The sequence below is a fragment of the Carcharhinus amblyrhynchos genome, chromosome 9 (genome assembly GCF_965287045.1).
Source record: "Carcharhinus amblyrhynchos chromosome 9, sCarAmb.v2.hapA, whole genome shotgun sequence".
In the NCBI taxonomy this organism is placed as follows: Eukaryota; Metazoa; Chordata; class Chondrichthyes; order Carcharhiniformes; family Carcharhinidae; genus Carcharhinus; species Carcharhinus amblyrhynchos.
The window spans coordinates 94,268,369-94,295,715 of NC_137332.1; the positions used below are offsets into that span (position 1 = coordinate 94,268,369).

The 27,347-nt window shown below is 46.5% G+C and overlaps 2 protein-coding genes across 2 annotated transcripts in view; both read right to left on the reverse strand.

Annotated features, from left to right (window-relative positions):
• Nucleotides 1-27,347, reverse strand: part of LOC145348093 (H-2 class II histocompatibility antigen, E-S beta chain-like) — a 231,901-nt gene that overhangs the window by 91,231 nt on the left and 113,323 nt on the right. The gene's annotated exons all lie outside the window — the stretch shown is intronic.
• The window catches only part of LOC145348095 (H-2 class II histocompatibility antigen, A-U alpha chain-like), a 68,643-nt gene that overhangs the window by 19,185 nt on the left and 22,111 nt on the right, over nt 1-27,347 (reverse strand). The window contains exon 3 of the mRNA XM_080196237.1: nt 6,380-6,661. Within this exon, the coding sequence (XP_080052363.1) occupies nt 6,380-6,661 (282 nt within the window). The remainder of the gene's footprint in view (nt 1-6,379; nt 6,662-27,347) is intronic.

The following is a 27,347-nucleotide window of genomic DNA, read 5'->3' on the forward strand; positions in this document are numbered from 1 at the left end:
TCTGTATCTGAGGAGCTGCGAATGATGCTGAACATTGTGCAATCATCAGCAAACACTCCCACTTCTGACCTTATGATGGATTGATGAAGCAGCTGAAGATTGTTAGGCCGAGGACACTACCCTGAGGAACTCCTGCAGAGATGTCCTGGAGCTGAGATGACTGACCCTTCACAACCACAACCATTTTCCTATGTATGACTCCAATCAACAGACACTTTGCCCCCTGATACCCATTGATTCCAGTTTCGCCAGGGCTCCTTGATGTTACATCTGGTAAAGTGCTGGTAGGGGCAGTTGGTCTCACCACATCTGGAGTTCAGCTCATTTGTTCAAATTTAAACCAAGGCTGTAATGAGGTCAGGAGCTGAGTGACCCATGGTGGAACCCAAACTGAGTATCAGTGAGCAGGTTATGGCTGTGAAATGCCATTTTGGCCATTTGGCCACTTTGGCTGATGATGTCGTGGTTCCCCAAGACGACAACTTATTTAACCCGATTGAAACAGAGAGTCTGAGTTGTAATCCTCCAAGCAGTAGACTTTATTTTCCAGTACAAGAGAAATAAAGCCGGGAGGTCCGGAACACTCCACAGAGCCCTCGGCTTACAGTCTTTTTATGCACATTTCAGCTCCATATCTCAAGATTCTTATCTCGCTTTTACAATGTGACCTCGTTTAGCCACCATTGTTTCTGTACTGACCCCTTATTTACCTTGCTTGAGATTGGTCACCCATTGTTACGTCTCTTTTCCTCTCGAAACCATGGTAGTTACATCCTTTGCCCTTATCTTTACGACTCTGCTTGTACAACAATAGTGGTTTAGCTGACTTAGGCCGAATGTGAAGAAAAACATGCTCACTTTATTCTTTCTTGCTTGTTACAATCATATATTAAGCTGGACAGCTGTATAGTACCCATTGTCTCCCCAAGTGACTGCTGTTTACTTTCATTAATGGATAACTACTATACTACTTCATCGGGTTGCATGCACTGATTTCATCAGCTATACTTGATTATGTGAAGTAACCTACTAGTCCCATCCTAAATCTATTTCAGGAAGACACTCTAATGCTATCCGTGATTCCATACTTCATACCCAGTTTAGGTACAATTATTCAGTACAAATTCTCTGAGTACTAACATGCTTACATATTGAGTACAAATTTCCTTACAATGATTATTGCAAATTCTTCAGAGCATTGCCTCAATATTTTGCACTGATGTGCTGGGCTCTCCATCACTGAGGATGAGGATATTTGTGGAGCCTTCTCTTCCAGCGAGTTGTTTAATTGTCTACCACCATTCACAACTGGACATGGCAGGACTGCAGAGCTTAGATCCAATCTGTTCATGTGGAATAATTTAGCTCTGTCTACACTTGTTGCTGAAGTTGTTTGGCATACAAACAATGCTAAGTTGTAACTTCACCGGGTTGACATCTCATTTTTAGTTATGCTGGTGCTGCTCCTGGCGTGCCCTCCTGCACTCTTTAATGAACCAGGGTTGATCCCTGGCTTGGTGATAATGGTAGAGTGGGGGATACGCTGGCCATGAGGCTATGGATTGTGATTGAGTACAATTCTAATGCTGATGATGGCCCACAACACCTTATGGATTCCCAGCCTTATGGTGCTAGGTCTGTTTGAAGGCTATCCCAATTAGTATGGTGATAGTGCTACATATCATGATGGAGGGTATTCTCAATGTGAAGAGTAATTCCTGTCCACAAGGACTGTGCGGTGGTCACTCTTACCAAGACTGTCATGGACAGATGCATCTGTGGCAAGTAGGTTGGTGAGGCTGAGATCAAGGATGTTTTTTCCTCTCCACCAGCCGCAGTCTAGCAACAGGGGAAGAAATTAACCAGTGAAAGAGACACAGGAGGTAAACTGTGTGAAGCCACAGGACACTGGAAGGGTGTTAAATGAATACTTCTTATTGGTTTTCACTCAGGAAAAGAACACAGGTACAGAATTCAGGAAAGGGGACTGTAAGCAACTTGCACAGTTTGACATAGGAAGTGAGGAGGTATTGTAGGCTCTGACGAGCTTCAAAATTGACAAATCCATAGGCCCAGATGAATTGCATCCCAGGAGATAAGGCAGGAAATTGCAGGAGCTCTAACACAAAATTTTAATTCCTCTTGTGGCCATGGGGAAAGTGCCAGAGAACTGGAAGATAGTTAATGTGCTTCCAGTTTTCAAAAAGGATGGTAGAGATGAACCATGAAATTACAGAGCATGAGTCTCACATCAGTGGTAGGAGAACATTCTGAAGGAGAGAATTAATCTCCACTTGGAAAAGCATGGGTTAATCAGAGATAATGAACATGGCTTCTTTAGAGGGAGGTCATGCCAAATTAATTCGAGGGAATTTTTTGAAAATGTAACCAAGTGTGTGGATGAGGAAAGCGCAGCCGATACAGTTTATACGCATTTTAGCAAAGTCTTCGACATAGTCCCACACGGGAGACTGATTGAGAAGGTTGAAGCACGGGAATTCAGGGGAATTTGGTAAAATAGACCCAAAACTTGCTCAGAGATAGGTGGTAGTGACTGGAGGCCGGTATCCAGTGGTGTATCACGAGTTTCAGTGCTGGGACTCTTATTGTTTGTTATATACATAAATGATACAGATGATAAAATGGGGTAGGTGCGGGGGGGTGGGGGGGGTGGATAATAAGCATGTTTGCTGATGATACCAAGATTGGTAGGGTGGTTAATAGTGAAGGAGGTCAGAGGTTACAGTAAGATATAAATGGATTGTCAGATGCAATCAGATGACCGGAGCAATGGCAGATTGTCTTTAACCCAGATAAATGCAAGGTGATGCACTTTGGAAATAGTACATCAGGAGAGTGATGGAAGGAATCATTAACAGTGCTATCAAGCAGCACCTGCTCAGCAAGAACCTGCTCAGTGACGCCCAGTTTGGGTTTTGTCAGTGTCACTCAACTCCTGGCCTCATTACAACCTTAGTTCTAACATGGACAAAAGAGCTGAGTTCCAGAGGTGAGGTGAGAGTGACAGTCCTTGACATCAAGGCCGCATCAAGTGTGGCATTAAGGAGCCCAAGCAAAACTGGAATCAATGGGTATCAGAGGGCAAACTCTCCGCTGGTTGGAGTCATACCTAGTACATAGGAAGATGGTCATGGAGGGTCAGTCATCTCAGCTCCAGGACATCTCTGCAGGAGTCCCTCAGGGTAGTGTCCTAGGCCCAACAATCTTCAGCTGCTTCATCAATTGCCTTTCCTCTGTCATAAGTCAGAAGTGGGGATGTTCGCTGATGATTGCACAATGTTCCGCACCATTCACAACTCCTCAGATACTGAAGCAGTCCATGTTCAAATGCAACAAGATTTGGACGATATCCAGGCTTGAGCTGACAAGTGACAAGTAACATTCGTGCCATACAAATGCCAATGACTATCACCAATAAAAGACACACTAACTACTGCCCCTTAACATTCAAATGGTGTAACCACCACTGAAACCCCCACTGTCAACATCCTTGCGGTTACCATTGACCAGAAACTCAACTGGACTCATTATAGAAACACAGTGGCTACAAGAACAGGTCAGAGGCTAGGAATACTGCAGTGAGTAACTCACTCCTGACTCCCCAAAGCCTATCTGCCATCTAACATGCACAAGTCAGGAGTGTGATGGAATACCCCCCACTTGCCCAGATAGGTGCAGCTCCAGCAACACTCAAGAAGCTTCACACCACCCAGGACAAAGCAGCCTGCTTGGTTAGCAACACATCCACAAACATTCAATCTCTCCACCACTGACACTCAGTAGCAGCAGTGTGTACTATCCACCAGATGCACTGCAGCAATTCACCAAAGATCCTTAGACAGCACCTTCCAAACTCACAACCACTTCCATCTTGAAGGACAAGGGCAGCAGATAAATGGGAACACCACCACCTGCAAGTTCCCCTCCAAGCCACTCACCATCTTGACTTGGAAATGTATCACCATTCCTTTGCAGTCGCTGGGTCAAAATCTTGGAATTTTCTCCCTAACAGCGTTGTCAGTCAACTCACAGAACATGGCAATTCAAGAAGGCAGCTCACCACCACCTTCTCAAGGGCAATTAGGGATGGGCGATAAATGCTGGCCAGCCAGTGATGCCCATGTCCCACAAATGAATAAAAAAGAAAATTGAAGTGCCCCACCCAGAGTACATTCAGTGCCCTTGTCACTCTCAGTGCTTCCTCCAAGTAGTGTACCCTTCCAAGAAGGATACTGACTAATTCATCAGCTGAGGGGGAGACAGTACATGATAATCAGCAGGAGGTTTCCTTGCCCATGTCTGGTCTGATGTCATGAGACTTAATGGGTCCACAGTCGATGTTGAAAACTCCCATAACAACTCCCTCCTGACTATATATACACCACTGTGCCACTGCTACCTCTACTGGGTTGTCCTACCAGTAGGACAGGACATATCCAGAGATGGTAATGGTGGTGTTTGGGATATTATCTGTAAGGTATGATTCCATGATTCTGATTATGTCAGGCTGTTGCTTGACTAGTCTGTGAGACAGCTCTCCCAATTTTGGCACTAGCCCCCAGATGTTAGTGAGGAGAACTTTGTAGGATTGACAGGGCTGGATTTGCCATGTTCATTCCTGGTGCTTACATTGATGTTGGGTGGTTAGTCTGGTTTCATTTTTTATCCAATTTCCTTAAGTTGTTTGATATAACTGAGTGCCTCGCTGGACCATCTCAGGATCAACCACACTGCTGTGGGTCTGAAGTCACATGTGGGTAAGGGTGGCAGATTTCCTTCACCAAGGATGTTAGTGAACCAGATGGGTTTTTACCACAATCAACAATGGTCTCATTGTCATCATCAGGCTTTTAATTCCAGATTTTTACTGAATTCAAATTTCACAATCTACTGTGGTGGGATTCAAACCTAGGTCCCTGGAGCATTAACCTAGGTCTCTGGATTGCTAGTCCAGTGACAAAACTACTGTGCCACCACTTCCCTGCACTCAATCCAGAGATTATTATCTTTGAGGTTCTGCTTTTCAATTTAACCTCTCGTTGCTGATACTTGCTATCCAGAATTTCCTTCCTAGTCCCATTTCTGCTGTCAGTATCCCACATAGACCACAACAATGGGATCCTCCCCTTCCCACGGAAAATTCCTCTCCAGCCCTAATCAGATGTCCCAAACTCTGGCATTGGGCAGGCAACACAGCCAGCTGGATTCTCGTTTTCCTCTGCACAGAACTGTGTCTATCCCTTTTGCTATACTGTCCTCTACCACCACAACATTCCTATTTACTCCCCCAACATGAATGGCTTCCAGTACCACAATGCCAAGGCCAGTTCACTTGTCCACCTTGCTGTCCCCATTCTCATCCATACATTCTGCACCTATAGGGCATTTGCTGAGGCTCCTATGTTCTCAATCCCCTTACCTGCTTCACTCGCAGACACACTCTCCTGTCCCGGACCACTGACCAAATCAGAGGGCTCTATTCTAAGGGGTATACCTGCCTTCTGGAACAAAGTGTTCAGATAACTTTCCCCCTCCTGAATGCATCGCAGTGTCCACAGCTCAAACCTTATCTCATTCATTCTGAATCAAACTTCCTGAAGCTGCAACCATTCGCTGCAGATATGTTTGCTGTGGATCACATTGGTGTCCGTGCCAACTCACATACAGCAGATGCAACACATCACCAGCCCTGCCATCATAACTTTGTGTTAATTTATTTGTTCTTAATTTATCATTGATTTCTTTTCACAATTAAAGTCTAAAACAGGATTTGATATGATATTCTGCTTCTCAGAAAAGGTGAAACATTAGTTAAATCTCTTTTCTGCCCGAGATTTCACTAAACATAGTCTGGAGGTCCAAGTTGAGTGAAAAACTCACTCATGAGAATAATTCAAACTAAATATTTCTAACTATATAGAACATGCAGCACAGAGAAAAAAAGTCCCAAAATGTAATGGACACATATTGCACCTGGCCTGATACAGGCTTTTATTCTGTTGTGCTACACACATTTTCTGCAGAATGTAATGGAAGTTCAACACTGAACAGAGATTCATTGCTGAAGATTACACAATGAACCACTTATTCTCATTCCCTGTAGACCAAGATTTGATTGAATTACAGATGTTGATATTTATTGGATTCTAATTGTAAATCCAATCTAATGCCCCAACCATACTCAACAGCCAGTTAAACTAATTATTATATTTTATTACATGAGATTCTATCCACATTTGAAGTGCAAAAACATCAATTGAGGCCTTTGAAGAATGAGACATGAAGTCTGACTCTTCCACAGCATCTTGTTAGAAATCAATTCTGAAACCAGTTCCCAGATAATCAAATCCAAACTCACTCCAAAACACAGTCGCTGGCTGCTCCAGACCCTCATGTTCCACATGACAGGAATACATGTCTCCAGGACTCGGGGTGAATTGCAAGTATGTGAATCTCTGGAAGGAATAATCCTTCTTTATATAATACTCTGTGATGTTGATGCCATTAGTCAGTTCTTCATTGTTCTTCCTAAACTTCATGGTGATACGTGGAGGGTAGAATCCATCAGCCAGACAGATCAATGTGTTGGGCTGTCCCCATTCTACCAAGACTTCAGGGTACATGGCAATCTGAGGGGCAACTGTGAACAGAGAAAGGAGACAGCATGGGTACAATTAACCAATGTGACGTAGCAGAATAAATAAAATATAACAGATAGACTGTGCAGTGTGGAAAATATACAATGAGCGACCAAAATCAATTCCTATCAGTTCAGATTAGAAATTAAGCTACTTCAACATGCAGTGGAGAGATAATTAAAGAAAGAGTTTACATTTATAAAGCCTCTTGTCTCATCCTCAAACTCCTTACAAACAATAATTTCCATCTGGTATCTACATAGCAAGATCCTGCAAACAGAGTTGAAAATCATGTTCATCTGGATTAATGGCACAGAAACAAACTTGACTAAGATGCTGGGAGAAATATTGACTCTTTCAGTAGCACCAGGGGGCCTTCAACGACCACTTTACAAAAAAAAGCAACCTCAATTTAACATTACATCTGAAAGGTGGTGCCTCAGAATGTCTGTTCTGGTTTGATGTAAGTTGCTACCAGGACTTCTTGAATTTCTTCAGTTTTTGTAGGCAGCACTTGGTATTAAATATCCCTAAATATAAATTGTTCAGGAAGGACAGGAATGGGGAAAACATTGCAGTGCTGGAGAGAGAGAGAGAGAGAGAAAGAGTGAAAGTGAGCATCCAGCTCGATCAAGGGCAGAATCTATTTGGTTTGAGCTAAAACCCAAAAAAAGTGCAATTCCATTGCTTGGTGTAGTCTATAGGCTACCAAACTAGAAAGATGCAGAGGGACAAATTAGCAAGGGAATGGCAGAGGTGCAAGAATTATACAGCAGTTATAATGGGAACTTCAATTATCTGAATATAGACTTGGATAATAATGGGGTAAAGTGCAGACAGGGATAAGAGTTGCTTGAGTGCGTTAAGGAGAACTTCCATTGCAGTATGATTCCAATCCAATGAGAAAGGAGTACAATAAGATGTCTCTCCACTCACCTGATGAAAGTTCGCAATTCCAAATAAACCCGTTGGACTTTAACCTTGTGTGATGAAACTTCTTACTGTTCCCACCCCAGACCAACGCCAGCATCTCCACATCAATGAGAAAGGAAGCATTGCTGGACCTGGTTTTTTGGAATGAGGGGTCCAAGTGGATCAAGTATCAGCTGAACATTTAGGGACAGTGATCATTGTATTGTAAAGTTTAGGATGGCTATGGAAAACAGCAAGGAACAATCCAGTAAAAATAATGAACTGGGGGAAAGCCAAAACTCAATGGGGTGAGAATGGACCTGAGCCAGATAAATTGGAGTCAAAGGTTGACAGGAGGAACAGTAACCGATTTCCGAATTTACAGATAATCGGGGATGTCATATATATTGAGTGAAGACCAATGCAAAATACTTGTTCAATTCATCTGTCATAACCCTTCTTTCTAGTACTAATTTCCCTGATGACCTAAAAGTCCAATGCAAACTTCCTTAACTCTTTTAAGGGAAGATGGTGGCACAGTGGTTGGCACTGTTACTTCACAGCACCAGGGATCCAGGTCCAGTTCCAGCCTCGGGTTTGTGTGGAGTTTGCACCTTTTCCCTGTATCTGTGTGGGCTTCCTCTGGGTTCATCCCATTGTCCAAACATGTGCAGCCCTTCTAAATTGCCCCTTAGTGTCCAGGGATGTATATGTTAGGGGGATTGGCGGGGTTATGTGGAGTTATGTGGAGCATAGGATGCTCTATCCGAGAGTCAGTGTAGATTTGATGGGCCAAATAGCCTCCTTTTGCCTTGAAGGGTTTCTATGATTTTATGAACAAGGGGCTGCCTTTAAAGAGCAGATAGATCAGGCAAAGTCAAGGTTATTCCCACACAGGAGAAAGGCAGAAATCCAGAGCTCCCTCGATGACAAAAGAGACAAAGATTAAGCTGATGGAGAAAAAGAATATTTATAACTGATGGCAGGTAGAGAATCCAACAGAGAACCAGGCTGAATATTGAAGGTTCAAAGTGGAATTGATAAAGCAAATAAAATAAACGAGAGCATGAAAAGAGACTGGCAGCTAACAAAAAAGGGAATCCAATGGTCTTCTGTAGGCAAATAGATAGTCAAAGAGTGGCAAAGGAATTATGACCATAGAGGCAGGCTGCATTGCTGAGCTGTTAAATTAATACTTTGCATTGGTCTTTACCAAGGAAGATGTAGCACAGGTCACTGTGAAAGTGAGATAATTCAGACACTGGAAGAGTTTAAACTTGACAAAGAGGTGGCACTGGATAGGCTGTCTATACTTAATGTAAGAAAACAAAAGTGGATGAGATGCATCCAAGGATACCAAGGGAAGCGATAGTAGAAATTACAGAGGCAGTGGCAAAAATTTTCCAGTCTTAGAGTCAGGAGTGGTGCCAGAGGACTGGAGAACTGTAAATGTTTCAAAATTGGAGGATGATACAAAACATGGAAGTATTGTGAACTGTGAGAACAGTGTAGAAATTCAAAAGAACACTCAGGTTGGTGGAATGGATGGGCAAGTGGGAGATGAAATTCAATAGCAATAAGTGTGAAGTGATTGATTTTGATAAAAGAATGCAGAGACAATATAAAGGATACAATTTTAACAGGGCTGCAGGGTCAGTGGGACCTGGGAGTATAAGTACATAAATCATTGAAGGGGACAGGACAGGTTAAGAGAGGAGTGGCACAGTGGTTATCACTGCTGCCTCACAGTGCCATGGTCCTGGGTTCGATTCCTAGCTTGTGTCACTGTCTGTGTGGAGTCTGCATGTCCTCCGTGACTGGATGGGTTTCCTCCCACAGTGTGGAAAATGTGCTGGTCAGGTGCATTGACCCGAACAGGTGCCGGAATGTGGTGACTGGGAGAATTTTGCAGTAACTTCATTGCAGTGTTAATGGAAGCCTTACTTGTGACGAATAAATAAACTTTACTTTAATAAAGCATGTAACATCCTGGGCTTTATCAACAGGGGTATAGAATATAAAACCAAGAAGCTTTGTTAAACCCGCACAAAACATTGTTTCAGACCCATCTGGAGTACTGTCTCCAGATCGGGACATGGCACTTTAGGAAGGCTGTGAAGGCATTAGAGAGAGTGCAGAAAAGATTCATGAGAATGGTTCCAGGGATGAGCAACTTCAGTTTCACAGATAGATTGGAGAAGTTGGGACTGTTCTCCTTGGAGAAGGTTGAGATGAGATTTGATAGAGGTTTTCAAAATCATGAAGAATCTGGACAGAAGAGACAAGGAGAAACTGTTCCCATTATTGGAGGATTGAGAACCAGAGGTGAAGGGGAGTAATACCCAAACCAATAATTATGGAAGAGAATAGTGGCCATATCATATTAAGTAACTATAGCCAGTGAAAACAAATTATATATTAAGCTGATAAGCTGCTGAATAAAAACTGTCTGTTCAGGTAAGAGGGGAAGAAGCCTGGGGAAAGGCCTTTGAGGCAGACATTAGAATGATTTGTTTTAAAAATGTCCTTCCAGATATGAGGTGAAGATAAAGGAATCTTGACCTTGGGAAAAGCTATTAAAGTAGCCATTAGGTTGATTTGTGTTCTAATATTTAGACACCGCTGTAGTGTTAAGAATAGTTGGGACAATGGCCTATTGATGCAATTAAAAATTTTATGCTGAGTGGATATTGTAATCAAGCAAGCGTAAGGCAATTGTGATTGATTTTAATATCTGCATCTCATGAATAATGTAAGCTTAATCCATAATTGTGAGTGGATAGAGATAACTCTTACGATTTGCTTGATCAATGCTAATTACTTGTACTCAAATTTGAAACTACAACATAACGTGTATTTCTGAATTCAGCACTCTGATCAGTCTTAAAGATTTGGTCAGTGAATGGCCAGGATTTAGAATGTACTATCTGAGTGTGATGGAGGTAGATTCACACAATAAGTGGTTAGGATTGGGAATGTACTGTCTGAGAGGGTGGGAGAGGCAGGGTCAAACAGCAAGTGGTTAGGATCTGGCCTGTACTGTTTGAGAAGATGATGGAGGTAGATTCACACAGCAAATGGTTAGGCTGGAAAGCATGTCTGAGAGTGTGGTGGAGACAGATTCACACAGCAAGTGGTTAGCATCTGGAATGCACTGTCAGAGTGTAATGGAGGCAGATTTACACAGCGAGCGGTTAAGATCTGGAATACACGATTGACACAGTGAGTGGTTAGGATCTGGAATATACTGTTTGAGAGTATGGTGGAGGCAGATTCACACAACGAGTGGTTAGGATCTGGGAGTGTGGTGGAGATAGATGGCCCTAAGTGAATTGCTCCTTTGGAGAACCAGCGCAGAAAAGACGTGACAAATTGCCTTTGTGTAATTCTCCCACAGTTCCCAAGGTCAAGATTCCTTTATCTTCACCTCGTATCCGGAAGGACATTTTTAAAACAAATCATTCTAATGTCTGCCTCAAAGGCCTTTCATGATGTGGACTCTACGACAACGGATGAATGAACATCGCTTGACAATCACCAGGCAAGACTGTTCTCTTCCTGTTGGCGAACACTTCAGTGGTCACGGGCATTCAGCCTCTGACCTTCGGGTAAGCGTTCTCCAAGGCGGCCTTCACGACACACGACAGCGCAGAGTCGCTGAGCAGAGACTGATAGCCAAGTTCCACACACATGAGGACGGTCTCAACAGGGATCTTGGGTTCATGTTGCACTATCTGTAACCCCCGTGACTTGCCTGGGTTTGCAAAACCTCACTTACTGCACTATCTGGAGACAATACGCATCTCTTTAACCTGTGATCAGTGCTCCTTCCACTCATATTGTTGGCCACTTTAAGACTTGAACAGCAGGTTAGGTGTAAAGATTTGCATTCTAATCAGTAATCTCTAAACTGTCTGTGCTTTATATGCTCTGTCTGAGGCCAGAACTCTCCATTCACCTGAAGAAGAGGGAAACCTTGAAAGCTAGTGAGTTTACTATCAGATAAATCGATTGGACTCAAACCTGGTGTTGTTAGACTTTTTACTGTGTCAAAGGCCTTTCCCCAGGCTCCTTCTCCTCTTACCTGAACAGACAGTTTTTATTCAGCAGCTTATCAGTTTAATATAAATTTGTTTTCACTGGCTATAGTTACTTAATATGATATGGCCACTATCCTCTTCCATAATTATTAGTAGTGGGTATTATTCCCCTTCATCTCTGGTTCTCAATCCTTCCAACAGTGGTAAGAAATTTCAAGATATTTATCAGTGACAATGAACAATGGCAATATATATCCAAATCAGGATGTGACATTTAAGGGAAATTGGAGATTGAATTGTTTCCACATATTTCTCCTCTTGATTTATCAATATTAGAGATCGCAGATTGAGGTGCTGAAAGCTGGTGTGATTGCGAGTGGGGAGGAGGATGTTAAAAGGCTTCAAGGTGATTTAGACAATTTCAGTGAATGAACAGATAGATACATGATAGATGCAGTAAAACATGGATTAACGTGAAGTTCTCCACCTCAGATGGAGAAGCAGAATGGCAGATGATTATTTAATCAGTGAAAGATTGGAAATACCGATGTACAAAAGGATCTGTATGTCCTTGTTCCAACCTCATATCTGTGCTATCACTATATCTATTTCCACCTGGATCTCAGCTCATCTGCTGGTAAAATTCTCATTCCTGCTTTGTTCCCTCTAGACTCAACTATTCCAGACACTTGGCTGGTCTCCCAAATTTTACCCTCTTATAGCTTAAAGTAATTCAAAACCTGCTGCTCCAGTTTTAACCCACACCATTTCCCTATCATTACCCAGTGACCTACTTTGGCTGCTTGTTTGTTTTGATTTTAAAAATCCTCATTTTCAAATTCCTGCATAGCCCCCCCCCACCTCGATTCCTCTGAGATATTTGTGCTTCTCTAATTCTGGCCTCTTGAGCACCTTCAATTTTAATTAGTCCATTGTTGGAGTGCACACCTTCTGTTGCCAAGGCAGAAAGGTCTGGAATTCCCTCCCAACACTGCTCTGACTCCGAGTCACTTTCCTCTTTTATGACAGTGCTTAAAATCTCTCTCTTTGATTAAGCTTTTGGTCACTGGTGTGATGCTTTTATTTTCTAATGTTCCTGTGAACCGTCCTGGGACGTTTCATTACATTAAAAAGGTGCTATATAAATTTGTTGCAATTGTAAATACTTTGTAAACATACAACCAACGCACTGGTGACAAACAGCTGGCCAAAGAGCTGAGGGACAATTTTTAAAAACTCAATGAAATACATGGATGGGGGAAGGGAGGGGAGTGGCAAAACTTTCCTGAAGAAATACGGTGTGTGTACGGTTACAATATGTTGGAATTATTTACTTTCCTGTTCCAAATCAGTTCCTTATCACTGTTGCTTTGATGTACACTTATGTGAGTGACTGCCCCAGAGAAGCAGGATTGTGCTCAATGGATACATGCAAACTACAGTCCTATAATGTCCTGAGGGTCTCAATGCATTTCAACTGCAGTTAATGAAGTCCTTCCTGTGCTGGACCCACTCAAATATTTTAAGGGGCAGTCAGATCATACTAAACTGTGTATTAGTGTGCTATGAAACCATAGGAAGTATTCTTTCTGGTTGTATCACAGCTTGGTATGGCTCCTGCTCTGCCCAATTCCCTAAGAAACTACAAAAAGTCATGAATGTAGCCCAATTCATCACACAAACCAACTTCTCATCCAAGCAGCCAGCATAATTAAGGACCCCATACATCCCAGGCATTTTCCACCATCTTCCGTCAGGAAAAAGATACAAAAGTCTGAGGTCCCGTACCAACCGACTCAAGAACAGCTTCTTCCCTGCTGCCATCAGACTTTTAAATGGACCTATCCTGCATTAAGTTGATCTTTCTCTACACCCAAGCTATGACTGTAACACTACATTCTGCACACTCTTGTTTCCTTCTCTATGAATGGTTTGGTGTGTCTTTATAGCATGCAAGAAACAATACTTTTCACTGTGTACATGGGACAATAATAAATCAAATCAGAATCAAATATCTGTGTTCAAAGATTGCTGTCAAGAGTAGCAGCTGATGGTGCTCTGCTGGAAGACAGGGAGGGAAGAGCTTCTTTCTGGAGTACATAGCACTATGACCAAGAGGTACCTCCTTGAAACTTTGAGGATCAGTGTGTGAAGGGGCTGCACTTCTCCACACAACCAGCCTCCTACTGCAGGGAGAGGTCAAAGCGAAGGAAGTAAAGAGGCATGTAGTGGTAATTGGGGATAGTGTAGTTAGGGGCATTGACACTGTCCTTTGTGATAAGGATAAAGAATACCGAAGGGTGGAATGGCAAATTGTGTGGAGGGTGTGGAGAGTCTGCAGAAGGATCTAGATAGGCTGGGCGAATGGGCCAGGAACTGGCAAATGGAATTTAACGTTGGCAAGTGCGAGGTGGTCCACTTTGGTAGGAATAATGGTAGGAAGGACTATTACTTATGTGGCGAAAAACTGCAGCAGGCGACGGTGCAGAGGGACCTCGGGGTCCTTGTGCATGAGTCGCAAAAACCCAGCCTGCAGGTGCAGCAGGTGGTCAGGAAGGTGAATGGGATGCTGGCCTTTATAGCGAGGGGGTAGAATATAAAAGTAGGGAGGTCTTGCTGCAGCTGTATAGGGCATTGGTGAGGCTGCAGCTGGAGTACTGTGTGCAGTTTTGGTCGCCGCACTTACGCAAGGATATTTTGGCTTGGAGGGAGTGCAGAGGAGGTTTACTAGGCTGATGCCGGAGTTGAGGGGGTTGAGCTATGAGGAGAGGCTGAATAAACTAGGCTTGTACTCGTTAGAGTTTAGAAGAATGAGGGGAGATCTCATTGAGACATATAAGATGATGAATGGGATGGATAGGATAGAGGTGGAGAGACTCTTCCCGCTCAGAAAGGACGGTAGGACTAGGGGGCACAGCCTCAAGATAAAGCGGGGGGGCGGTTTAGAACGGAGTTGAGGAGGAACTTCTTCACTCAAAGGGTGGTGAATCTCTGGAATTCTCTGCCCGTTGAAGTGGTGGAGGCTGCCTCGCTAAATATTTTTAAGACGCGGGTTGATGGGTTTTTGATAAGCGAGGGGATTAAGGGTTATGGGGAGAGGGCAGGAAAGTGGAACTGAGCCACGACAGATCAGCCATGATCTTATTGAATGGCGGGGCAGGCTCGAAGGGCTAGATGGCCTACTCCTGCTCCTATTTCTTATGTTCTTATGTTATGTTCTTATGTGTGTTGCCTGCCTGGTGCTCGGGTCCAGGATGTCTCATCTGGGCTGCAGAGGAACCTGGAGTGGGAGGGTGAGAATCCGGTCGTCGTGGTTCATGTGGGTGCCAGTGACATAGGCAAAATGGGAACTAAGGATCTGCAGAGGGAGTGTGCAAAGCTGGGAATCAAATTAAAAAGCAGAACCGACAAGGTGGTTATCTCTGGATTACTACCTGAACCACATGCAGATGGGCGCAGGGTAAATAGGATTAAGGAGATGAATGGGTGGCTCAGGGATTGGTGTGGGAGGAATGGGTTTGAATTTATGGGGCATTGGCACCAGTATTGGGGCAGATGGGACCTGTTCAGATGGGATGGTCTTAGTCTGAACCGTGCTGGGACCAGAGTCCTGGCGAATCATATAACTAGGGCTGTAGATAGGGCTTTAAACTAATTAGTAGGGGCGGGGGGGTTGCAGGGGTGGGAGAAATTACAATGTCTAAAGTAAAGGAGAGGGAACGGGTGCAGGTAAATGTTGAGGATGTTCCGCTAATTAAAGGAGTAGGGGGCATGAGAGAGGTTAGTAGCGTTTCTACAAATAAGGTCCAGATAAAGGCTGGTATAAAGACACTTTACCTGAATGCATGAAGCATCCAGAACAAAATGAATGAGCTGGTGGTGCAAATCAGCACAAATGGGTATGATCTGGTGGCCATTACGGAAACGTGGTTACAGGGTGACAGGGACTGGGAACTGAATATCCAGGGGTATCAGGTATTTAGGAAGGATAGACGGGAGGAAAAAGGGGGTGGGGTAGCTCTGTTAATTAAGTATAATATCAGGGCAGTAGTAAGGGAAGATATAGGCTCCAAAGAGCAAAATGTGGAATCGTTGTGGATGGAGATAAGGAACAGCAAGGGGAGGAAGACGCTGGTGGGTGTGGTCTATAGGCCCGGAAATAATAACTTTGAGGTGGGGCGGGCTGGAAACAACCAAATAAATGATGCGTGCAAAAACGGAACGGCGATAATTATGGGGGATTTTAATCTGCATATTGATTGGATGACCCGAGTCGGACGCGGTGGGCTTGAGGAAGAGTTCTTGGAATGCTGTTGGGATAGTTTCCTTGAACGGTATGTAACTGAACCTATGAGGGATCGAGCTATCTTAGATCTGGTACTGTGTAACGAGGCAGGTAGAATTAGGGATCTTCTTGTGAGGGATCCTCTTGGGACAAGTGATCATTGTATGGTTGAATTTCTGATGCAGATGGAGGATGAGAAATAGGGTCCCGAACCTGTGTCCTCTGTTTGAACAGAGGGGAGTATGATAGGATGAGAGAGGAATTGGCGAATGTAGATTGGGGGCATGGATTGGTTGATAGGACGGCTGAGGAACAGTGGAGGATTTTTAAGGAGATCTTTTTCGGTACTCAGCAGAAATATATTCCGATGGTAAAGAAGGAACGTAGGAGAAGAGATAACCAGCCGTGGTTATCGAAGGAAATAAAGGAGACTATTAAATTAAAAGCTGATGTGTTCAGAGCGACTAAAAGTAGTGGGCAATTAGAAGATTGGGAAAGATTTAAAAAACAACAAAGAATGACTAAGAAAGCGATAAAGGAAAGATAGTGTATGAAGCTAAACTAGCTCTAAATATAAAAAAGTGATAGTAAAAGTTTTTACAAATATATAAAGGAGAAGAGACTGGCTAGAGTGAATGTTGGACCCTTGGAGGATGAGAGGGGGGATTTAGCGGTGGGTGACGAGGAAATGGCTGAGACTTTAAATAAGTTTTTTGTGTCGGTCTTCACGGAGGAGGACACAAATAGATTGCCGAATATTAAAGGTAGAGGGGTGGTAGGAGATGAGGTCCTTAATGCGATTACTGTCACTCGAGAAGTAGTGCTTGATAGACTAACGGGACTGAAGGTAGACAAGTCCCCAGGACTGGATGGAATGCATCCCAGGGTTCTGAAAGAAATGGCAGAGGTGATAGTAGATGCCTTAGTAATTATTTGTCAAAATTTGATGGACTCTGGGGGAGTGCCGGAAGATTGGAAAATGGCTAATGTTATGCTGCTGTTTAAAAAAGGTAGCAGACAAAAGGCAGAGAATTATAGGCCAGTTAGTTTAAAGTACGTAGTTGGAAAAATGCTAGAATCCGTCATCAAAGAAGAAATAGCAAGACACCTAGAAAAGACTGGTTTGATCAAGCAGACGCAGCACGGATTTGTGAAGGGGAAGTCGTGTTTGATGAATTTATTGGATTTCTATGAGGATGTGACTAGTGCAGTAGACAGAGGGGAACCGGTGGATGTGGTGTTTTTAGATTTCCAGAAGGCGTTTGATAAGGTGCCTCACAAAAGGTTGCTGCAAAAGGTTAGGGTGCATGGAGTTGGGGGTAAGGTGTTAGCGTGGATAGAGGATTGGTTGTCTAACAGGAAGCAGAGAGTTGGAATCAATGGGTGCTATTCTGGTTGGCGGTTGGTGACTAGTGGAGTGCCGCAGGGATCGGTGTGGGGGCCTCAACTGTTTACCATTTACATAGACGATCTGGAGGAGGGGGCTGAGTGTAGGGTGACGAAATTTGCTGATGACACGAAGATGAGTGGAAAAGCAAATTGTGCGGAGGGTGTGGAAAGTCTGCAGAGAGACCTGGATAGACTGAGCAAGTGGGCGAGGACCTGACAGATGGAGTATAACGTGAGCAAGTGTGAGGTTATCCACTCTGGTAGAAATAATAGTAGGAGGGATTATTATTTAAAGGGCGAAAAGCTGCAGCATGCTACGGTGCAGAGGGACCTGGGGGTCCTTGTGCACAAATCGCAAAAACCCAGTCTGCAGGTGCAGCAGGTGGTCAGGAAGGCGAATGGGATGCTGGCCTTCATAGCGAGGGGGATAGAATATAAAAGCAGGGAGGTCTTGGTGCAACTGTACAGGGCACTGGTGAGGCCACAACTGGAGTACTGTGTGCAGTCTGGTTGCCGCATTTGCGAAAGGATATATTGGCCTTGGAGGGAGTGCAGAGGAGGTTCACCAGGCTGATACCGGAGATGAGGGGGTTAGCTTATGAAGAGAGATTGAATAGACTGGGTCTGTACTCGTTGGAGTTTAGAAGGCTGAGGGGGGATCTTATAGAGACTTACAAGATAATGAAAGGGCTAGATAGGGTAGAGGTAGAGAGATTCTTCCTGCTTAGAAAGGATAGCAGAACGAGGAGGCACAGCCTCAAAATAGTGGGGGGGGGGGGGGGGGGGCGTGGTGGGCAGTTTAGATCAGAGTTGAGGAGGAATTTCTTCACTCAAAGGGTGGTGAGGCTCTGGAATTCTCTGCCCATTGAAGTGGTGGAGGCTACCTCGCTGAATATATTTAAGTCATGGGTAGATAGATTTCTGATCGATAAGGGAATTAAGGGTTATGGGGAGAAAGCGGGAAAGTGGAACTGAGCCACTTCAGATCAACCATGATCTTATTGAATGGCGGGGCAGGCTCGAAGGGCTAGATGGCCTACTCCTTATCCTATTTCTCATGTTATGTTCTTCTGTTACTCCAAGATCTGCTGCTTGCTGAGATTCTGCATTCATAGTGGCTGGTAAAGGCTCCACAATCCTACATTTCCTGCCTCAAGTTTCTTCCAGATTGCTGCACAGACTGCCACGTATACATATATCCAGCAGATCACCAAGGTCCATTCTGTCAGAACAATTGTTTCTTCAGAAGGAACTCTTCAAATGCAAATTATAAAAATATAACAAAACTTACCTCAATTTATAAATCAAATAAAGGGAGGGATGCTTCTGACAAGGGATGCTCAGGAAAGTTGGGGCTTCGAACAAAACAAAAAATGTGAATAAAATGTTGCCTCATACCTCCGTGTCTGTGTTGGGAGGCAAGGGTAGCAAAGAATCCAGGGTCATTCCCAATTGCCCTCTGCTGGAATCAGGGTGGCCAGGTTAGGCTAAGAAATTGAATGTTCCTTCCACTAATAGCTACCTGATGAGTGTTTTCCTCTCTCTCCCCATCCCCTCTCCCCCCACTCCCCCACATTTTCTCCATTCTGGTATGACGGAATCATTTTGGGTGATTCGCAGTTAGGGTTCGGGAAGTTGTCTGGAATGGGGAAAACGGAAACATCTCTGTTCCGTGGGGCGGCACAGTGGTTTGCACTGCTGCCTCTCAGCGTCAGGGACCCGAGTTCAATTCCAGCCTCAGGTCACTGTGTGGAGTCTCCATGTTCTCGCTCATTCTGCGTACGTTTCCTCCGGGTGCTCCAGTTTCCTCCCACAGTCCAAAGATGTGTGGTTAAATTGACTGTTAGTGCCGGGGCATTAGCAGGGTAAGTTCGTGGGGTTATGGGGATGAAGCCTGGATGGGATTGTGTTTGGTGCAGACTTGAAGGATCTCCTTCCTCCTGCAATGTAGGGAATCTCTGATTCCATGATTTCCCTGGCTCGGTAGTGAGGGCCTCCAGTGGGTAGAGGCCTGTCGGTTCCACACCTTCCCCTCCCCAATAACTGTAAAGTTTCACCTGGGGGAACCTGCCAAGGTTCAGGGGCCTACTCTTATATTGAAGTTGTTGCTAAACAATGGGTGCCAAATGATAACCATTTTGTTCTTGGGGGCACTGACGGTGGAGGGAGGCATTGGTTGGTGGGGTGCGGGGGGAGGTGTGGGAGTAATTGGGTATCCCAGAGAGCCAACACAGGGGAGGGGTGGCAGAATGGGTTGAACAGTCCACCACCTATTACTCTTTCACCCTCCATGGTTACCACATGGGTGGATCTGCAAAATGATCCATAAAACTGACACATTTTATCTGTGGAAAAGCAATAATAATCAGGAGGAGATTAATGAGAGGAAAAAATTGGTGATTTTTTAAAAATAATCATGTGAAGGGTGTGAGTTTGCCAGTTCGGTGTTGGAGGGGTGTGGCGGGGGTGGGATAGTTCCTGGGATAGCCTCACCTGGTGACCATGGCAATGGCCTCGTTTTTCCAACCAACCGGCTTCGCTTTCTCTCTTTTCTCCCCCCTTTGCCCCACCTCTTCTCCCCTTTCTGTGCATCAGCCCCCCCATCTTGTCTCCCCCCAATCTTCCCCCCACCACAAGGCACCCACTTTTAAAATGTCCCTATTACCACAAAACCGCAGGGCTTGGACATTTCCAATCCTGATCTGCGTTGGCCCTCAGTGAAGATGACTGTATCCTCTGGGCCCAATGTTGGTTCTATTTGAGGGGACTATTTTCTGTGCACCCAGTCCTGCCTCCTCACCCCCCACTCCCCACACCCCCCATCTCCTCACCCCCCACCCCTCCCCATCATCCCTCAACCCCCCTCCCCCTCCCCATCACCCTCCATCACCCCCCTCCCCTCACCCCCCATCACCCCACCCCCCTCACCCCCCCACATCACCCACCACCCCCCACCCCCTCCCCACCACCCCCCCTCCCCCCACCACCCCCCCATCACCCCCATCACGCCCCCCCATCGCCCCCCATCACACCCCCCATCACCCCCCACCCCCATCACAACCCCCAACCCCCATCACCCCCCATCACCCCCCCAATCACCCCCCACCCCCCAATCACCCCCTACCCCCCATCATCCCCCATCACACCCCCACCCCCATCACCCCCCAATCACCCCCCATCACCCCCCATCCCCAATCACCCCCCCACCCCCCATCACCCCCCCACCCCCCATCAACCCCCAATCACCCCCCCACCCCCAATCACACCCCCGCCCCCATCACACCCCCCATCACCCCCCAATCACTCCCCATCACCCCCCATCCCCAATCACCCCCCAATCACCCCCCCACCCCCCATCACCCCCCATCCCCAATCACCCCCCCACCCCCCATCACCCCCCCACCCCCCATCAACCCCCAATCACTCCCCCACCCCCAATCACACCCCCACCCCCCCAATCACCCCCCCACCCCCCATCAACCCCCAATCACCCCCCCACCCCCAATCACACCCCCACCCCCCAATCACCCCCCCCACCCCCCATCAACCCCCAATCACCCCCCCACCCCCCATTCACACCCCCACCCCCATCACACCCCCCATCACCCCCCCACCCCCATCACCCCCCCACCCCCATCACACCCCCACCCCCATCACACCCCCAATCACTCCCCCACCCCCCATCACACCCCCCATCACCCCCCCACCCCTCATCACCCCCCCACCCCTCAATCACCCCCCACCCCCCAATCACCCCCCCACCCCCCATCAACCCCCCATCACCCCCCCACCCCCCATCACCCCCCAATCACCCCCCCACCCCCATCACCCCCCAATCACCCCCCCACCCCCCAATCACCCCCCACCCTCCATCACCCCCAATAACCCCCCACCCACCCCCCATCACCCCCCCACCCCCCATCACCCCCCCACCCCTCAATCACCCCCCACCCCCCATCACCCCCCCAATCACCCCCCCACCCCCCATCACCCCCCAATCACCCCCCCACCCCCCATCACCCCCCCACCCTCCAATCACCCCCCACCCCCATCACCCCCCAATCACCCCCCCACCCCCCATCAACCCCCAATCACCCCCCACCCTCCATCACCCCCAATAACCCCCCACCCACCCCCCACCCCGCAATCACCCCCCCACCCCCATCACCTCCCCAATCACCCATCAACCCCCAATCACCCCCCACCCCCCATCACACCCCCAATCACCCCCCCACCCCCATCACCCCCCACCCTCCAATCACCCCCCCACCCCCCATCACCCCCCCAATCACACCCCCATCCACCATCACCCCCCGACCCTGCATCACCCCCCTAATCACCCCCCACCCCCCATCACACCCCCACCCCCCCACCCCCCCATCACCCCCCCACCCCCATCACCCCCCCACAACCCCAACACCCCCCTATCAACCCCCCTCCCCAATCACCAACCCCCACTCCCCCCATCCCACGCCCACCCCTCCATCACCCCCCTCCCCCATCACCCCCAACCCCCACTCCCCCACCCCCATCCCTCCCACTCCCCCATCACCCCCAACCCCCTCACCCCCATCCCTCTCCCACCACCTCCAACCCCCCCCACCCCCCACCCCCCATCCCTCCCCCATCACCCCCAACCCCCCCCATCCCTCCCCCATCCCCCACCACCCCCCCTCCCCATCATCCCCAACTCCCCACTCCCCCCACCCCCCATCCCTCCCCCTCCCCCCATCACCCCCCTCCCCCATCACCCCCCCACCTCCCCATCACCTCCCCCCACCCCATCACCTCCCCCCACCCCCCACCCCCCCACCCCCATCACCCCCCCACCCCCCCTTCACCCCCCTTCACCCCCATCACCTCCCCCCAACCCCCCATCACCCCCCTTCACCCCCCCATCACCCCCCACCCCCCTCGGGTCGAGGTGAGACCAATACAAACTGGATGGTTTACACTTGGCAGGACCGGGACTGATGTCCCTGGGGGAAGTCGGGGGGGTACTTTCTCGAGTGGTTGGGTTGGGCTTAAACCTAATATGGCAGGGGGATGGGGACCTATGCAAAGATTCAGAGTGGGGAGGGGCAAAGAACAAGAGGAAAGACAATAAGGAAAATAATAAAAGTAATAGACAGAGAAGTCAAGGGCCAGAGTCAGATAAGGATACTGTAAAAAAAAGTAGGAATGGGACAAGAAAAATTAAAAAGGTTCACCTTAAGATTTTGTATCTGAATGCTCGGAGCATTTGATACAAAATGGATGAATTAGTTGCACAGATAGGTATAAAGGGGTATGATATAATTGACATTACGGAGACATGACTGCAGTGTGGCTAAGGATGGGAACTAAATATTGAGGGATATTCAGTGTTTAGGAAGGACAGACAGAAAGGAAAAGGTGGTGGAATTGCACTGTTGATTAAAGCTGATATTGATATAATATTGAGGAAAGGTATTAGCACAGATGATGTGGAATCTGTATGGGTTGAGTTAAGAAACACTAAGGGGCAAAAAACATTTGTGGGGATGATATACAAACCACCAAACTGTAGTGATAATGTTGAAAATAGCATTAGACCAGTGATGCATGTGTTAAAGGAACATCTGTGATTAGGGGCGACTTTAATCTGCACATAGATTGGGAGAGTCTGTTAAGAGGTTAATCCTCTTTACCTCGCGTCGTGATCTGGTGAAGATATTTGAGAAGGTGTTAGTTGTTCTTAAATTAACATTCATATTCAATAAACAAAGGCCTGACACTCACTTTAGGTGAATAATTAACATGGTATTTCATTTAAATAACCAGGAACTTTAACTAAACAAGTGACATATTAACTAAAGTGTGTTTTGATTGAAATGCTGTTCGAATAATACAAGGGACATTCATTACCAAAACAGTAAATAACAATGTTAGTCACTCTCAAAAAAATATATAACCAGGTCTGGTAGCGTTCGGGAGTTTTGGATTTCTTCTGTAGTTGTCCGCTGTCTGTAAAGTCTTTCTCACTCGGTATCCTTCTGTTAGATAGCTGGATAATTCTCTTAAGAGCTATTTAAACTGGCAGCGGTGTAGAGTTACTCTGAAGATGAATGCTGGCTTTTTTGACTGGCAGCCCTGGCCTCTGGAGATGTTCTTCCAAAATATTCTCCCTCTGCAGAAAAGACTGTTGCTTTTGCCTTTATACCTGTGAAGCCCTGGGAATTTTCTTACACCATGATTTGTTTGATGCTGTCAACACTATCAATTCTTGAGTGTATATGAGATGGTTTTCCTGGACCAATACATTGAGGAACCAACAAAGGAACAGGACATCTTGGACTGGACGGCACAGTAGTTAGCACTGCTGCCTCACAGCGTCAGGGACGCTGTCTGTGTGGAGTTTGCATATTCTTCCACATTCTGCCACATTCACCTGCTGCAGAAGGTTAGGGTGCACGGAGTTGGGGGTAAAGTGTTAGCGTGGATAGAGGATTGGTTGTCTAACAGGAAGCAGAGAGTTGGTATCAATGGGTGCTATTCTGGTTGGCAGTTGGTGACTAGTGGAGTGCCGCAGGGATCGGTGTGGGGGCCTCAGCTATTTACCATTTACATAGATGATCTGGAGGAGGGGGCTGAGTGTAGGGTACTGAAATTTGCTGATGACACGAAGATGAGTGGAAAAGCAAATTGCGTGGAGGGTGTGGAAAGTCTGCAGAGGGATCTGGATAGGCTGAGTGAGTGGGCGAGGACCTGGCAGATGGAGTATAACGTTAGCAAATGTGAAGTTATCCACTTTGGAAGAAATAATAGTAGGATGGAATATTATTTAAAGGGTGAAAAGCTGCAGCATGCTACGGTGCAGAGGGACCTGAGGGTCCTTGTGCATGAGTCGCAAAAACCCAGTCTGCAGGTACAGCAGGTGATCAAGAAGGCAAATGGGATGCTGGCCTTTATAGTGAGGGGGATAGAATATAAAAGCAGGGAGGTCTTGCTGCAACTGTACAGGGCACTGGTGAGGCCGCAGCTGGAGTACTGTGTGCAGTTTTGGTTGCCACATTTGCGAAAGGATATATTGGCCTTGGAGGGAGTGCAGAGAAGGTTCACCAGGCTGATACCGGAGATGAGGGGGTTAGCTTATAGAAACATAGAACAGTACAGCACAGTACAGGCCCTTCGGCCCTCAATGTTGTGCCGAGACTGGGCCAGTACTCGTTGGAGTTTAGAAGGCTGAGGGGGGATCTTATAGAGACTTACAACATAATGAAGAGGCTAGATAGGGTAGAGGTAGAGAGATTCTTTCCGCATAGAAAGGAAAACAGAACTCGAGGGTACAGCCTCAAAATAAGGGGGGGAGGGCAGTTTAGAATGGAGTTGAGGAGGAACTTCTTCACTCAAAGGGTGGTGAGTCTCTGGAATTCTCTGCCCGTTGAAGTGGTGGAGGCTACCTCGTTGAATATATTTAAGTCACGGGTAGATAGGTTTTTGATAGATAAGGGAATTAAGGGTTATAAGAACATAAGAAATAGGAGCAGGAGTAGGCCATCTGGCCCTTCGAGCCTGCCCCGCCATTCAATAAGATCATGGCTGATCTGTCGTGGCTCAGTTCCACTTTCCCGCCCTCTCCCCATAACCCTTAATCCCCTCGCTTATCAAAAACCCATCAACCCGCTTCTTGAAAATATTTAGCGAGGCAGCCTCCACCACTTCAACGGGCAGAGAATTCCAGAGATTCACCACCCTTTGAGTGAAGAAGTTCCTCCTCAACTCCGTTCTAAACCGCCCCCCCTTTATCTTGAGGCTGTGCCCCCTAGTCCTACTGTCTTTTTTGAGTGGGAAGAGTCTCTCCACCTCTATCCTATCCATCCCATTCATCATCTTATACGTCTCAATGAGATCTCCCCTCATTCTTCTAAACTCTAACGAGTACAAGCCTAGTTTATTCAGCCTCTCCTCATAGCTCAACCCCCTCAACTCCGGTATCAGCCTAGTAAACCTCCTCTGCACTCCCTCCAAGGCCAAAATATCTTTGCGCAGGTGCGGCGCCCAAAACTGCACACAGTACTCCAGCTGCGGCCTCACCAATGCCCTATACAGCTGCAGCAAGACCTCCCTACTTTTATATTCAATCCCCCTCGCTATGAAGGCCAGCATCCCATTCGCCTTCCTGGGGCGAAAGCGGGAAAGTGGAACTGATCCACTTCAGATCAGCCATGGTTTTATTGAATGGCGGGGCAGGATCGAAGGACTAGATGGCCTACTCCTGCTCCTATTTCTTATGTTCTTATGTTCCCGTGTCTGCTTGGGTTTCCTCTGGATGCACCAGGTTCCTCCCACACATCAAAGATGTGCAGATTAGGTTGATTGGCCATGCTAAATTGACCCTAGTATCAGGGGGATTAGCAGGGTAAATGTATGGGGTTATAAGAATAGGGCTGGGTGGGATTGTGGTTGGTACAGACTTGATGGGCTAAATGGCCTCCTTCTGCACTGTAGGGTTTCTATGATTAAAGAGAACTATGATAGTATGTGGCACATGGATTGGGGTACATTACTTAAAGGCATAGTGGTGAATAAACAATGGCAAACATTCAAGCAGCACATGAGTGAAGTGCAACAATTGTTCATTCCTGTCTGAGATTGTACACTTTGGCAGCAAAAGTGGCTAAGCACATTCTGTTTTCCTTGCATAGTCCAAAGGTGTGCAGGTTAGGTGGATTGGCCATGATAAACTGCCCCTTAGTGTCCCAGGATGCGTAGGTTAGAAAGGCTAGTAGGGTAGATATGTGGGGTTACAGAGATAGGACCTAGGTGGGATTGTTGTCAGTGCAGACTCGATGGACTGAATGGCCTCCTTCTGCACAGTAGGGATTCAATGGTTACTACCTGAATGGTTATAAATTAGGAGAGCAGATTGTGCAATAAAACCTGAGTGTCCTTGTACACCAGTCACTGAGGATAAGCATCCAGGTGCAGCAAGCAGTAAAAAGGCAAATGCTATGTTGGCCTTCATAGCAAGAGGATTTGAGTACAGGAGCAGAGTTGTCATGCTGCAATTATACAGGGCCTTAGTGAGGCCACAACTGGAATATTCTGTGCTATTCTGATCTCCTTATCCAAAGAATGTTCTTCTGATGGAGGGAATGCAGAGAAGGTTTACTGGATTGATTCCTGATTGACATATGGAGAGTGTTTGAGTTAGTTAGGGCTGTATTCACTGGAGTTCAGAGAATGAGGGGGAAATCTTGTAAAAATCTATAAAATTCTAACAGGACTAGACAGCGTAGATGCAAGGAGGATGTTCCAAAAGTAGGGGTCACAGTCTGAGGATACTGCGTAAACCATGTAGGATTAAGTTGAGAAATTTCTTCACCAAGAGAGTGGTCAGCCTGTGGAATTTGCTACCACTGAAAGTAGCTGAGGCCAAATCACTGTACATTTTCAAGAAGGAGAATCCACCCATCTCTCCCTGATTATTATTGTTGTCAGTATTATGATAATATTTCATCGCTGAAGTCCCCTCCCACAATCAACATCTAGGATGTTAACATTGACCAGAAACTGAACCAGACTAGCCATATAAATACTGTGGCTACAAAACAGGCAAGACGCTGGGAATCTCCTGCAGAGAGTAGCTCTCTTCCTTTCCTTTAAATTCATTTATGGGATGTGGGCATCGCTGGCTGGCCAGCCAGCATTTATTACCATCCCTAATTGTCCTTGAGAAGGTGGTGGAAAGCTACCTTGTTCAACCACGATTGTCCCTGAGGTGTGGGTACACCCACAGTGTTGTAAGGGAGGGAATTCCAAGATTTTTGACCCAGCTTTTTGGAGGAATGGCTATATATTTCCAAGTCAGGATGGTGAGTGACTCCCCAGAGTCTGTCCAACATCTTCAAGGCACAAGTCAGGAGTGTAATGGAATGGTTCCCCTTGCCAGCTCTCATAACACTCAAGAAACTTGTCATCCAAAACAAAGCAGCCACTTGATTGGCACTTTTTCTAGAACCTCCACCACCAAAGCACGGTTGCAGCAGTGTGTATCATCTATCAAATGTGCCACAGTAACTCACCAAGGCTGCTTCAAAA